We start from the raw sequence: 14,585 nt of genomic DNA, 5'->3' as shown, positions 1-14,585 counted from the left end.
ACCGATTGTGTGTCCCGGGGAGCCCACCTGACAAGCGTTTTGGACGAACGGGAGAATGTACCACGACTCGCTCAGTCACTCACTCGCTCGCTCGCTCGCTCGCTCACCTTTCTCTCTCGTTGAACTTTGTCTTTCTTGTAGAGATGGCTGACGGATAGCATCAGGAATGCCATGGACAATGCCAGAATCTGGATTGGCCTGCGACGTGAGACCTCTGGCGGATGGGGGCAGTGGACAGACAGAAACCCTTACTCCTACAAGTGAGTGTCCTTCCATTGAAAAAGTGCGACATCTTGTGAGCCTCGGGCGGCGAATCGCTCAAAGGGTTCCTCTTGCGTACTTGTTGCTTTAAATGATGATGGTTAACCCTGAAAAATACCTCATTATTCATGAACAAGATCTCTGAAAGACTTCTCATTGTTATTTGAGAAAAACATCACTGAAATAGTTAGCGCCAAAAATGTTTTCTCTTGCAGGTTCTGGGAGGCCAATGAGCCAAACAACTGGGGTAGAATTGAACACTGCACTGAATTAGTGATCAGAACCAATGGTAGATGGAATGACTTTCGCTGTGACGAGTATCGGCACTACACCTGCAAGATGCCCTTTCGTGAGTACAGATCCTGTTTTGTAACTATAGTGTTCGCCTGTCACTACACTAAAAAATGTAGGACTAGGTGATATTTATTTACTTGAGGAAAAAAAAAGAAGTCACATTTTGCCTATAACTCTCCCTTTGAAACGTTTGATGATTTCATAATTGGCCATGTTTATCAAGAAATGATAACTTCTGTGTAGTTCCTTTTTTTTGCCTGAATATGTTCACCATTTGATGAGCTTATTAAGTCCAAGGCATCTCTCGAAACGTGGCCACTGTTGAACTCTTTGCGGGACCCAACAGCAACATTTGAATGTCTTCTAATGTGCGCTCTCCTTTCAAATAGGTTCTCTCAGTCTCACCACTGCAGCCGAGGCTGCCACCTGTCCTACTCCTGCTCCTGCTCCCTGCCCCGCTACGGCCAAGCCTGCCACCTGTCCTACTCCTGCTCCCTGCCCCATCTGTCCCCCTCCCGCCAAGCCTGCCACCTGTCCTACTCCTGCTCCCTGCCCCATCTGTGCCCCTCCCGCCAAGCCTGCCACCTGTCCTACTCCTGCTCCCTGCCCCATCTGTCCCACTACGGCCAAGGCTGCCGCCTGTCCTACTCCTGCTCCCTGTCCCACTACGGCCAAGCCTGCCACCTGTCCTACTCCTGCTCCCTGTCCCACTGCCGCTACCACCAAGGCTGCCGCCATCTGTCCTACTCCTGCTCCCTGCCCCACTACGGCCAAGCCTGCCACCTGTCCTGCCAGCCCTCCTCCGACCAACGGGGAGTTCCAAATGTGTACGAGCTCCACCAATGAGTCGTGCCTGCTCGCCATGATCGCCATCCCGGTGAGTTGATGATTTGTCCCGTCGATGCCGAAAAGCATTTCTACCTTCTTGTCGTCGTCCCTCCATTGTATGAACCTTTGTCAGCACCTTCAAACATCCAAGTGGGCATTGTCCAGTTCAAGATATGCACCAAAATAGCCTTGTGGCATCTATTTGCATCTTCATGGGCAAAGGTCGATTGGACTTCCCCAGGAATATTTGTCCACGTCGTCCGTGAAGAACTTGAGCTGTCCCCAAAGCCCAGTTGTCGTCTATTGTGTGTACGCAGAAGGGCGGATTCCAAGATGTGCTGGACGGTCTCAGCGTGGCCCCCAGCATTGTCATCAGAGGACGATCCAATCCCCAAGCAAAGAGGTAAGAACACACTGGCACCCAAAGAAGGTTACTAGCATGACCACGGCATTTGTGCGGCACGCAGGCTGGTGGTCAACCTGGACGGACGCGACGCCAACGGCAAGAAGGCTACCACGGTGCTGCAACTAGATTTGGACTTGGAGAGCCAAACCTTCACCCTCAACTACAGAGTGGGCGGCAATTGGGGCGGCAATCGGACCGGGGACCTTCCCCGCGGACGCCCCTTCGGAGCCGGTCTCCCCTTCAAGGTGAAAGAATGAATGAAGATGCGTGAAAAATGCCGCCCGTTGACCGCAGTCGAAAGAGTCGGAGCGCTTACCCAGCCTGCCGCCATCTTGTCGCTGTCCAGATTGTCATCGAGTGCGGGAGTGGCACTTTCCACCTGGACTTCAACGACATGCTCCAGCTGGATTTAGCAGGTCCTGAATTTGACATTGGGAGCATCAACTGGATGGAGGTGTGGCAAGTGGCAAGTGATGATGAGCGGCGTCCAGCTGATTTGACGTTCAACGCCGCTTCCGGGCTGGGCGTCGGCATGCTGACGCCAATCGGCTCCGTTCTAACGCGTTTGTTCGTTTTAGCGCTCACTTGCCACCAGTTGTTGTCCACTTTTTAGACTAGTTGTGTCAGATAATCTCACTGTACAATATTTTCACAGCATTGAGGCGCTTGTGTGGAAAATGGCGTGGCGGTCGTACGAAGACACTTTCATTGAAAACAAATGTTCTTTTCGGAAACGTCACTTTTTGCAACTGATGTACATGTGTTTGAAGCAAAATAAAGGCCTTGAGTCTTTCTCGTGATTTCTTCCACTCAAATGTGCGATGATGTTCCAGGAGACATCTTGCTGTCCAAAACTGGAATTCAATTGCTTTTGGGGAATCTTTCTTTTTTCACTTGTCATGAAAGACATTAGAGGCTCGCAGGCTGGACCTTTTTGATTGACAGTCAACCAGCGGGCTTGTCGAACTTGTCCCGATAGCGCCAGCTGTGGTATTTGTGCAGTTGCAGCACCCTCTAGCGGTTAGATTTATTGATGCAAACATCTTTTGGCCAACCTTTTAACTTCACTTTGTGTCTCAGTCATACCAGGAGTTAATGCAAATTGTAGGCAGTGTGTGTGCATTGAACTTGATGTTAACCGTACCATTTATTCCTACCCCATTCCTTCTGACACAAGCAATATGGATGGATGCATCTGTAGGGTATAAATGTTATTATTGATTTATGGTAATTGATAGAACAATAATCCCAAAGATGTAACTCATGTATTTGTGATCACACACGTTTCCTCATCACGGCATTATTAATCATTTCCCATGTTAAGCAATCACTTAAATGTGGCAAATGTGGTTTTGTGCCTGTAAAGAAATGTCGGAATGTCATTTGTCAATGCCACTCCTTGTGCATTACACATCTGCTATTGCTATACAGTAAAAACAATAATGATTCGTATCATTAGTAGTAGCTATGTCTTTTACATCTTAGAATCACTAGTGTCAAAATAGGCACAAGCAGCAGAGTTATAAGCATGATCAGTTGTCAATCTGTCTGTAGCGTACATAGACTGTGTCGTTTCTTTCTTCTCATTTAACGTTAGACACAGTTGTGTTGCTATGGTGACACGAAGAGTTCATTTTGTATTGATAGTGCAAGAGGATGCAGCGAAAAGATAACAAAAAAGTGTCCTAAACAACAATCCCCTCCGGAGAAGCCGCCCTGTAGTTATCGAGAGCATTTAACTGGTGTTTATCCGCACTCCTTGAGTTTGTCAAACATGCTGTATCGCTCCATCAGCACCCTTCCCATTTGCCGGCAATCTTTTCCCATCCTGATGCCCTCTGCTCATTCTCTCCATATTTAACACACCCTTGGCCAAATTGCTTATTTGCATCACGACTATATTCCCAGATTTTAGAGGCCATTTCCTTGAGATGAAAAGCAATGAGTGGTCCCATAACCTAACAATGGCAAATGTTTATGGCAAATTTATGTTTTGAATAATCCGCACCCAAAAGACTGAATGTGAAAATGAACACCAGTAAAGGAAATCTAACTAGATGAAAGGATTCGATAGAAATTTGATCCAAGTATTATAAGAAACGGAATTGGTTCCCATTGTGTTTATTCTTAATGTAACCGCTATTAGCTAGAAAAAGCGTTTCAGGCTCACATTCAGTCAAATCTTTGCCAATTTACAGACAATGACCCGAAACATACAGTGGAAGCAACCAAATAGTTGTTTGAAGGAAAACAACTGGCATGGCCAACTCGATCTTATGTGCTGAAGACCAATCTGAAGTGAAAATGTCCCAAGAACAATCAATAATGGAAGACCGTTGCAACAGAGAACTGACTAAGCTGGGATGAAATTTCAAATTCATTGTGGTGGTGTTTAGAGCCAAATGTGTGGATGTCCCAAAATGTATGAACCTGTCGTTCAACGAGACTTGAGCAGTGTCGGTGTTAAATAGCCGCATTGACCTTTTCCTGGCCTCTTGAGCTCTATTCGGAGCCATCAAACATCTGCATCTTTTTATCTCCATCTCTCATTAGCTCCACCAACCCCCTTCCATGGTCTCTGGGTGTTTGTTGTTAGCTTCCTGTCACACAGGAAGTGCCTCACCCTGTTGCCTCGCTCGCTCGCTCGCTCACTATTGGTCCTTTCTATGATTAAGACCCAGTGAGGGGGGGCTTACAGGAGGATAGAAAAGGCTTTGGGAAGAGGACAGAGGGCAGAAGGCTGCACTGAAGACTTCTCACGTGGTGCCCGGAGGTAAGAAGGCCGTTGGTAACTTACACTTGAAAACTTGGTTTCTAATGTAGACAGCATAAGCTCAAATGTACTGCAGTTGTGCAAGTGAATCAGACCTTCTGCTGCATATGTATAAGTACTTGTTTTATAAACTGTATTTGACCTATACTTTTATAAATATATGGTGCTAGCATACCAATTTGATGATTTCTTGGTGTGGCTACTCCCAATCCTTGTACCAGCGTCTTGATTCCGCACGGACGCTGGACTGGTTTGGGGGGAGTTGTACCAAGTAATAACGGCCGAAAATTCATCGCTCCATCGTTGATGATGATTATTATACGAATGATTATTTTACATTGTAAGAAACTAAGTACACTTCTGGTGTATGGCCAAATTCACGTTATACTCTTGATTTTATGGATGGGATAGGGTCATCAATTTAATTGTATGATTTGTTAAAGCAGGTAACCAACTGAGGAAGGTGAAGGCAACACCATGTTCCTTTCACAAGGTGAATGTGTCACTTCTGCTGTGCATGTGGAAAAATATGAACAATGCAAAAATACAGGAAGCCTATTATAGATTCAACTCTAATACAGTTTTGATGGCAAATGTGAACAATAATAAAATTATACTGCACTATATTTTTCTTGCTTGGTCTGTTTTTATTTCAAGAACGGCATTAAAGTATTTATTCTCACTACAATAGTTGATGTTTCATTGTAACATATTTTTTGCTTTGAGCCAGGCAAAAAAACAGGCTGACAAATCATCATAATATAGGCTTTTTTTTTTTTTGGAGGGGGGTTAACAAATATTAAGTGAAATAAAAAAAAAAAAAAAAGATTTCAATAGATACATTGTCAATGTATATTAAAAAACGTCCAAAGTTGACATCTAGTGGCACGCAGTGACAACAACATCCAAAGTATTTGTGGCAAGTTTTGGAAGGCTTCAATCCAGGCCCCGCCCACTTGCGTTTCTGCGGAACGATCACAACTAACAACTATACAAACTGCATAGTCGGGACGAGACGGCGCAAATCTCGAGCGCGATCAGAGGCGAGGGAGGACACTGACTCAACAAGGTAATTATACTCAAACGTATCATTTATGTTTATCGTGCTCAACAATTATGGAAATGTTTTGTAATGTCTGTTTTAAAGTTTGAGTATCACCCACGTCGCTTGTTCGGTTCGGTTTAATATTTTCATTTTAAATGAAAGGTAAATTATATGCAACGTCGACATTATTTGTTTAATTTAATCACTGCTCTTTTTCCCCCCAATTAGATTTTGTTTTACTTTGGGGCGTCTCCGGGAATGTTTCACGCGAGACCGCGGTCGAACGAAACCGGCACCTTAAACCTTCCATTTTCGTTTATTACATTTTTTTTTTAAAGCCAATGAGCTGTCTCAAGTAGTGAGACGGAGTGGTATGTAGACAAAAGGAGAGTTTTGTGAAAAGTGTGCAAGAAATCTGTGTAGTATCAGCTACATTGAAAATGGGTCCCCGTGACGTCACAGTTTTGCAACGTCACAATTGTTTATTTTCGGTTTGTTTATTTTCGGAATCGTATCAATATACGGCATTTGCCTGCTACTCAAAGAGTGCTACTTTAAAAATGATCACAAAAATAAACTTTGGAGTGTGACGGTATTAATCTCCTGTTTAAGTAGTCACGTGGTCACTCCAGAACAAAATGAGTTAGACATCAACTTGCAGAACTTTTACAACTACTGCATTATTATTGTACTATTAATGCGGCAAAGTTGTTGTCCACACTGCTGGAGGCAGGGCGACAGGCAAGAAAAAGACAAGTTAATAACACAAATAATCTGTCAAACAAACTGCTAAAAGGAGAATGAAGTGAAGGGAAGGGCGCTGTATGGTGGGAATCCCCAAGAGTGACATCATGTGGAAAATAAGCTCGTAATTAAATTCACCCTTTAGGAAATAGCGGCCATTAAATCAATTGAAATGATAATTAATCGGTTCAAGTAAAGAAGAGACTTGTAAATTGAAACGCTTGGGCATGCATAAGTCAAGGTGTGACTATTTTTGGCTTTATGGATGTTAACATGTGGATACACAGGTTAATAGTATCTTCAGCAATCATTTGGAAAAGCATTAAACCGTTTTGCCTGTCACTGAACTTCACCGGAGTAAAAAGATCAACAAAAACACAGTGTTTGCTATAGTAGTCATTGTCGAGTGCTCTTGCTACACTGTGGCAATGTGTTTGGGAAGAACTGCTCTAATTTAGGCCTTAGGTAGCATAACCAGGGGATAATTCAGGAAGTGAAATTTTAGTTTCCTTTTTCCTTACATATGTAACTATATTACAAACCCTTAAAACTGCTTGTAAAAAAAGAAGAAGAAGGTATTTAAAAGCTATTTGATCCACGTATGGAGTTACTGTAGCTTCTTCTACCTGTACATGTGTGGAGTCAGGAAATGTAACAAAATTAACATGTTCACTTCATTTAAAATGACAGAGTTGGTTGAACAAAATGATATCTCGCTAACTGAACATATTTCAAGTTTGAAATTTTCTTCAGGTGTTCTTTTGCTACCAAAATATTCATCAAAAAACAAAATTCAATACATTTCCTCATCCACTTTTCTGTTTTACCTATAGTGATGTCTATGGATCGCTCTTCCTCCGTGACCTCCATCTCTTTGCTTGAGATTAAAGCTGAGAGCCGTCTTGTGCTTCAAGCTTTCCTCCATCGAGTGCTGTCCGTCCCACCTGTAGAGCGACCTGGCAGAGTTGGAGGGGCTTATAAGGATACAAACAAGTACAGGTAATTTTATCATCACTCAAGGGCACACTGATGGCGTGTCCACCTGCTGAAACATAAAGTTAGTTTATGGAGTCAGAAACATCTGCTACACATCATCTGCTAATCAATTATTACGTAACTCACAGTGCTAGCATCAAGCCAGAACCAAAGGTAAAAGATGGATGGGATTCTCAGGCCGAAGAGCAAAGCTCAGGAGATGAGAAGAAGACGGGCTTTAAGGGCTTCCTCAAGCAGCTGAACCGCCGTAATACTGTGCGCTCATTTACCAAAGATGGGAAAGGTACTTTAGAAACGGACAGCAAGCCCCAAGCACCAAACATCAGGGAGCTATCGGAGGTAAGCAAGAGACACAAATGGGAGGTGGGAACAACAACAAAAAAGGTCTTTAAACACAGAGAAACCGTTTACCCGCAGGAAGACGTTTGGTCTCCCTCCTCTACGTCCGAAGATGACGACGGCGGCGAAAAGAAACAGAGCAAAAGACTGAGCAGAAAGAAGATTAGAAAAAGGCTTTCCAAGATTTTCAAGATAAAGCTAGAGAAGGATAAGGCAAAGGAGAAAGAGAGAGGAAAGGAGAGGGAGGAGAATGAAGGACAAAAGGAACCCGGAGCTCCACCGCAGAGGCCTTCTACGTTGGTGTTTGACAAAACAGCTGAGCTCATACCAATCATTGTTTCCCCAAGTAAGTTTCTCACTTACAAAAGTAAATGTACCTCAACCCATTCACCACAAAGTTACAGAACGTCATGATTGTGTTGTTGTTGTTCCTTGGGCACATAGATCACCCTCCTGCTTTCTACTATGAAGTTGCGGAGAAGCTGGAAAAGATTGCCCAAAAGTCTGCCAGCCTAAAAAGGCCCAGCTGTAAAGGCAGCGTGAGCCCCCCACCCGCCGCCGCCGCCGCCGCACAGGCTCCATCGGGTAATACGTTTGCTCAGATACATACAAGGAAATAACAAAGCAATTGCAATCAAGCGCAAAGTCAAAAACCTGTCGGCCAGGTTTGATCCACCCACATCAAACCACACGGCACACCGTCAACAATATGAATTGCTTACTGGCTGACCGAGCCTCTGTCAGGAACGTCCAATAGACCTTTTCACCAAACCTCGAGCGATCTGCTTCGTCATTTGGCCAAGGCGGAGCAATTGCGAAAACGCTCATTGGCTTTGTAATTATCACAAAATATTTTACAACCATCATTTTTCCCGTAAGTCATAACCATGATGCTGCATGAGGTCAATTGGAGACGTACAAAATGTTTGATATTTCAAATTTTATATAGAAAATTAGATTCATTTTCTATATCAAATGTTCGATTTTTTTAATAACAGAGGGGTTAAAAAACACGCAGTAGTCGCAGAAATAATTTGTAATAATGTCATGTAATATTAAAAATAAAACGAATGAAAAGGAACCAATGAAAATCAAACATTGCTGCGTACCCATGTATGGATTATTTTAGATTTGCTTTGTACATGTACTAAACCTATTCCTGTTTTTAAAGTTGCGGATGACAAAGAACTAGTGGTGCAGCAGCTTGTTGAAGTGCTGTCGGCCGAAGCCGATTCCATCAACAATAAGGTAATGTCGTGTGTTTCTTCTCATCTTGTCGTCATTCCCATCCGTTCGATCTAAAAAAAGGTCTTTCTGCTATATACAGATCCAGACAGACCCATTTCTGCGCGCGGGTTTGTCTCGGCTGTCGTACGCATCCTACGCCAGGCTACTCGACCTTGTCACCAGCACGCAAGAATCCGACCTCACGTTCCTCCAGCCCATGTCCAGCCCGACGTCCAGCCCGACGTCGAGCCCGACGTTACGCCGCATGGCCGTCACCATGGAGGTGTCGAGGCGGATCGTGACGGCGACGGGTGTGCATCGCATGCAAGGCTACGCAGAATGCTACATGGAGACCTTTGCCCCGTGGTTAAAGAGTCAAGGAGGATGGGTGAGTGCTTCTTAACATGACCTAAACCACGTTGAAGGAGCAGAAACACGCATTCTGGAGCAGTCACTTTTTTCAAAATACTAACTATGGCTGATTTGCACTTGTTAATATCCATTCCATTTTTTATTTTCATACGTAGTGTGCCATCCTCATTAGAAATGAGTTTGTGCAGTCATTTTAATCCTAACATTTATATTTTGTTTCATCCTCAGGAGAATGTGGTCGAAATGAAGGATTCTGTGGAATACGACTGAAACCCCTTTTTTTTTCCTTCTTCTTCTTCAATGACATCAACTGTGCCATCTTGAGGTTGTCTCGTCGCATTGTTTTATTTGATCAAAATTATTGCTGTGAAAGTTTACTCGTCAACTTGGATTATCGTCATCGTTAGTAGTTTGAATGAGACTGAAGACGGTTGAGGAATGCATACGTTACATATATGAGTCACAGTTTAAAATGAAAAGATCCTCTGGAAGTCATAATGGCGTCGAGTCAAGAAGTTTCAGGGACTAATGTAGCAAACTTTTTTTTGTGCCATCAATTGTTGGGGAAGTTTACGCCGTATGACGCACACAAACTTTTTCCAACTGCGTCATTTGGCCAACTTTGTTAAGAGTCAAATTAATTAATTAATTAATACTACCTCCATCAAGCGTGTGGCTATTTAAAGATGCCAGTTAACTAAAAGTTCAGTTTACCATCTGTACAAACACTACTGTATTATTATTTTTTTTCCTGTATGTTTTTTGGATTACACAATGGATACTGGACTTTGAAAACATGCCTGGCTGTGCAGCAACGTTTTTATATCTTTTTTCCCCCCCTATTGGTTAGAAATAATTGTGAAAATGTTATATAAGTTATTCTATATGTATGTGTGTCTTCTTTCTAGGATTTGAAGATTTTATCATTATCGTTGTTGCTTTGAATGTTTCAAGGTAAAACTTTCTAAATACACCAATTTTCTTTTGTCCACTACAAATGGAAATTTAGTTTTTCAAAAAATACTGAGTGTTGTTTTTAATTGATCATTTATATTCATATTTACAATATTGCAAAAGAGGGAAAGCAGCTATCAAAGGCTGTCAAGCAAGGCCAGTTTACACGAGCGCCAAAATCTTTGCTTGCTCAATGAGCTTTATTATAAAATTGCTGGTTTTGCACTGTACAAAAATTGAGAGTGGACAAAGGGAATGTGATACAATACAAAACATTATCACTTGATTGTATGCAAACAAGATCTTGGTCTGGAAAAAAAAGATTTTGGAAATAAAATATTGACTGGAAGGAATCCTGTATAATGCTTTTTGATGCATTTCAGCTCAGATCTGCAATATCCACTTGAGTTCATTTAGTGCCATCAATTATGAGTTACTCACAAAACAAAAGGAGACGTCAGACAACATAAGGCACAATAACAAATAAAAAAGCAGAACAAAAACATTCATCAAATCACACTCCCATAACTGTGCAGCCTGGGAACATAGTGCAGAAATAAATTCATATCACAAATATATATATGCAAATTGGTATTATAACATATTTTACATGTTGGATAAACAACCTTCAGTAAGACAAAGATCCCGTATTGAATCATCGCACATATTTTACTTTACATTTTCTACTGTGCACTTGCACTTTCCATGCATTTTATATTCTGGATGACTATTCCTGTAGTTGCCTTCAATTGAATGTGCTTTTGATCATGTCTTTATTTTTATTTTTTTTAAATTGCCCAGTTATTGCATAACTGCCTCAGTGAAACGGTCCAGACTTGGCTCTTGAGAATGTGCACATGTGCTTGCGTGTATTTGTATTTTTTCACCCACATTCCAAGAACATCGAAAGGTGTGCTCGAGCTCACCCGTGATCCTAATGAGGGCAAGATGAGCAAGATCTCTCTTAGTTATTATCCAGTCATCTTCTAATGGCTTTGTAGTAAAAGAGCTCTCAATCATTATAATTGACTTTGTCCAAAGCAGATGGACAAAAAAATGGTATTGACCCGATTAAGCGCATTGATTTATGAGAGTAACAAAGAGGAAATGCAGCTCACTCACACTCAGTCCAAATACTTCTCAGCACACATGATTTGGCAGTACATCAGCATGGAGAACACCAGGGCCAAGATCTGATCGGAGAAGAGAGTACAGTATGATCTTGTAAAAAATACATCAATATAGCTTTCATCCTCATCTTGTGCTTCGAAGCATATTCAATAAAGATAGCAAGCTAGAATAAAGTCATTGAGAAACTACCTGCACAACACCAACGCACACGCCAAACACCAAAACGGATGGAATGTTTTCCAGGAGCCAGTCCCTGGCCTTGTTATAACAAGGCTGCAAAAAAGACACAGGCATAAGATAAGAAGTCAAAATGTAACATCTACACATTGCCTGCATTTTTGAGTGGAAGGAAGACTGGGGCTCACTTCAGAGGTCGTCTCAAGTATCATGGATATTACACACAATTGTTCATTTGGTCTGAGATTGAATAGAATGGCTGCTTTGGCAAGCCGAGTCCACGGTATGACCCAAATTGTTTCTCGAGTATACGGCAAGAATGGTATGTAAAGAATGGAGCCTGACAAACTCGTTGTGCTCCTCTTTACATGCACATTCGACCTCCCTTGGTGCTGTGTATGTGCAACAGGCCACATTCAAGCATCTGGAGGAGATTTAGAGCTCATATGAGAAGATCAGGCTTGTTGTTTGGAACCCCCCCCCCCTTGTACCTCGGTGTAAACGAGCCCTTTCCATCCGTCAGTGCATTGGTCAATCCCGACGGAGCAGCAGGACGACGGCAGCGTTCCGTTGAGTACTTCATACCAGTCGGTTTGGTTAGTCACGCCGCAGCATTTGAACTGGAAGGAGGAGACAACTCAAAAACATGACTTGAGTTTCAAATGCTCCAAAAGCATTTTTTATGCCTCTGCTTACCATTTTTTGGACATTATCCCAAGATTTCTTCAGCCCAGGATCCGATTCATAACTTTTCATCCCTTCCTTTAATTCACCCTGTGCTTTGGAATCCAGCTAAATAAAAAAAATAAAAAATCAATATCTAATTTCACTGTAATCGCTTTTAAAAAGATTTTTTTCCATTACATTTCTTACTGCAAATTACAATCTACTGCACTGTGTTAGCAAAAATGGTGAGCTCACCTTATCTCGAAAGATGTGTACGACCAGTGCTAGAGCGATTTCTGTCAGGACCAGGAGCAACAGGATAACAAAGAACTGCACAGGAGGAGAGGTTCAAACTCCTCTTTCATGACAATCTAGCACATCATCACACTGACAGCACACACATAAAAAAAACAAATGGGCGCAACAGTGCTTGGACTGACCATGCACAACAGGCAGCGTTGCTCCTTGAGGGCCCCGAGACAGCCGAGAAAGCCCGTTACCATGGTGATCCCGCCGGCGACCAGCAGCAGGTTGGCTGCCGAGAGCGACGGAAAGGAGAGCGGAAGAGATGAAAACTCGGACTGGGTGAAGGACAGCCACACTCCTACGCCAAACAATCCACATCCTCCCAGCTGTTTCAAAAACATACAATATGGCCACTCGAGGTAGATTGCATTGAAACGTGACTATCGGGGGGAGAGGAGACACTACTCACCCAGAAGATGAGGTTAAAGACAAACATCACATATTTGACGCAGCACAAACATTTGCGAGATGCTGACATCCTGCAGAAAGAAAGTACGAGTCAACAAAAGAAGCATCGTTGGCACAAGTTGAGAGCTTTGACCTTGTGTCAGGATGAAGATGCCCACAGCTTTTGTCCACGCTTCCGTTGGTTTGGGAATGTGAAGGCTCGTGCTCTTACCTCTGACAAGTGACCTCATACGGGAAGTCAGATTGCTGACAGGAAGGAAGCTCCCTTCCCTTCTCAATAGACCTAATTATACTACTGAAGGCATTTCCCATGGCCATGTAACTCGGATTGCTCATCAGCTAAGCACAACAACCATCTGACATTTTCATTTCTTTGGGTTGGTTGGATCAGATGAGTTAGCGTCTAGTTAAGGTTTCAAAATGTAAATGTAGCAGAAGAAGAAAGAGAAGGAAAAGGAGAAGAAAAAGAAAAGGGAAAAGAAAGGAGAAAAAGAAGAAATAAAAGAGGAGAAAATGATCATTATATAATATGTAATGATAAAAAAAATGGTATCGCAAGATTCTTAAAATTAGACGTAACATTCAGAAGTCACACTTTTATTTTATTACAATACATGTCTTTTCAAAGGTAGGTGGCACAATTATGTTCTTTTTTTTGGTTTAGTAAATAATTATACTTTGATAGCTATCAAAGGAGATCTACAAATAAAAGATATCTCATTTGGACGACAGAAAAATAAATGAATCTGTGCACATGCTATTTTTCATGTGATTTTGAAAATGTCGATCAGTGTGCAGGACTTTACCTTGAGGACGTCTAATGTTGTTGCTGTTAGCTTGCGTTTTGTATTCCCACTTTCAAATCCCTTGCTTTTCCTCTTTCTTGCTTTCTTTGTCCTGAAGCAGCAGCAGCAGCAAACCTTTCAAGAATCTTTCTTTGCTGTTCTCTCTCTCTCCCGTGCTTTTCTTCCCCCAATTAGTTTGTCTTCATTCCTGATTCCCAACCTTTGGACTTGATGTATTTTTCCATCTGGGAAGCTTTACTCTAGTTTCAAAAGTTTCCAGATGTCTGAGTTTGGTCCGGCCTTCTCTGTGCTCCTCCCCTCCCCATTCTTTCCATCTCCCCCCACTTCTTCCACATTTTCTCTTTGTTCAGAAAACATTGTTTGGCTCGTTCTAATAAGGCCACTATTAATGCAACTGCACTGAATGTATTCATCATCGTCTATTTACAAAATGTACATTTCCTCCCATTTTCCATCTTTTTTTGAATGATTATTTTTTTCTCCAATGCATTTCAATGGGCGTCAATTATCATATCGTACCTTAATCCCGCTGACAATACCGTAATTTTCGGACTATAAGTCGCACCGGAGTATAAGTCGCACCAGCCATAAAATGCCCAAAAAAGTGAAAAAAAACCATATATATGTATGTAAGTCGCTCCTGAGTATAAGTCGCCCCCCCACCCAAACTATGAAAAAAAACCGCGACTTATAGTCCGAAAATTACGGTAAATACGTGTTCCTTGAGTGCATTCAAGCAAGATACTACCGTAGCATTCTCCTTGCTCAGCGGCACATCTGTGTCAACATGGGTCATCGGGCGGACCCTCTCAGTGTGGGCTCTTGCTCTGGACGGATAGCAATGTCCCTCTG

General features: G+C 42.4%; 3 protein-coding genes across 4 annotated transcripts; 2 read left to right on the top strand and 1 right to left on the bottom strand.

Moving 5' to 3' along the window:
- The first annotated feature begins 178 nt into the window (after nt 1-178).
- LOC119126223 (transcription initiation factor TFIID subunit 4-like) lies at nt 179-2,402 on the top strand. The gene is made up of 5 exons (XM_037257358.1): nt 179-260; nt 945-1,432; nt 1,701-1,786; nt 1,851-2,034; nt 2,136-2,402. Exons 1-5 carry the CDS (start codon nt 179-181, stop codon nt 2,400-2,402), a joined length of 1,107 nt encoding a protein of 368 aa, XP_037113253.1.
- A 3,090-nt stretch (nt 2,403-5,492) lies between these two features.
- Nucleotides 5,493-10,551, top strand: bcl2l12 (BCL2 like 12). Its single transcript, XM_037256005.1, has 8 exons — nt 5,493-5,631; nt 7,185-7,350; nt 7,476-7,686; nt 7,765-8,032; nt 8,131-8,271; nt 8,858-8,934; nt 9,014-9,301; nt 9,514-10,551. Exons 2-8 carry the CDS (start codon nt 7,187-7,189, stop codon nt 9,553-9,555), a joined length of 1,191 nt encoding a protein of 396 aa, XP_037111900.1. The 5' UTR covers nt 5,493-5,631; nt 7,185-7,186; the 3' UTR covers nt 9,556-10,551.
- On the bottom strand, nt 6,992-14,009 carry tspan4b (tetraspanin 4b). Of its 2 annotated transcripts, XM_037256086.1 has the most exons (9): nt 13,734-14,009; nt 12,929-12,998; nt 12,654-12,845; nt 12,469-12,543; nt 12,244-12,339; nt 12,039-12,167; nt 11,560-11,643; nt 11,362-11,432; nt 6,992-7,307 (listed from the first exon to the last, which is right to left on the bottom strand). In XM_037256086.1, exons 2-8 carry the CDS (start codon nt 12,995-12,997, stop codon nt 11,364-11,366), a joined length of 714 nt encoding a protein of 237 aa, XP_037111981.1. In that variant the 5' UTR covers nt 12,998; nt 13,734-14,009; the 3' UTR covers nt 6,992-7,307; nt 11,362-11,363. The 2 variants fall into 2 exon arrangements, with proteins under 2 accessions (XP_037111981.1, XP_037111980.1); XM_037256085.1 differs by lacking the exon at nt 6,992-7,307 and having other exon boundaries at nt 10,421-11,432; nt 13,734-14,008.
- Nucleotides 14,010-14,585: the final 576 nt, after the last annotated feature.

Source organism: Syngnathus acus, chromosome 8 (genome assembly GCF_901709675.1).
Source record: "Syngnathus acus chromosome 8, fSynAcu1.2, whole genome shotgun sequence".
Lineage (NCBI taxonomy): Eukaryota > Metazoa > Chordata > Actinopteri > Syngnathiformes > Syngnathidae > Syngnathus > Syngnathus acus.
Note: the sequence above shows the minus strand (reverse complement) of the source record. Positions and strands in the feature narration are given on the sequence as shown.

Bases quoted from the DNA above. Each gene is read 5' to 3' on its own strand.
- LOC119126223 (XM_037257358.1), top strand. From the start codon at position 179: ATGCCAGAATCTGGATTGGCCTGCGACGTGAGACCTCTGGCGGATGGG. The intron at 1,433-1,700 runs GTGAGTTGATGA...GTGTGTACGCAG, and splicing joins TCGCCATGATCGCCATCCCG to AAGGGCGGATTCCAAGATGT. The intron at 1,787-1,850 runs GTAAGAACACAC...TGCGGCACGCAG, and splicing joins TCCAATCCCCAAGCAAAGAG to GCTGGTGGTCAACCTGGACG.
- bcl2l12 (XM_037256005.1), top strand. From the start codon at position 7,187: ATGTCTATGGATCGCTCTTCCTCCGTGACCTCCATCTCTTTGCTTGAG. The intron at 8,272-8,857 runs GTAATACGTTTG...CTGTTTTTAAAG, and splicing joins CGCCGCACAGGCTCCATCGG to TTGCGGATGACAAAGAACTA. The intron at 9,302-9,513 runs GTGAGTGCTTCT...TTTCATCCTCAG, and splicing joins TAAAGAGTCAAGGAGGATGG to GAGAATGTGGTCGAAATGAA.
- tspan4b (XM_037256086.1), bottom strand. From the start codon at position 12,997: ATGTCAGCATCTCGCAAATGTTTGTGCTGCGTCAAATATGTGATGTTT. The intron at 12,846-12,928 runs GTGAGTAGTGTC...TTTTTGAAACAG, and splicing joins TCTTTAACCTCATCTTCTGG to CTGGGAGGATGTGGATTGTT. The intron at 11,644-12,038 runs GTACAAGGGGGG...TCTTTTTTGCAG, and splicing joins AAGGGCTCGTTTACACCGAG to CCTTGTTATAACAAGGCCAG.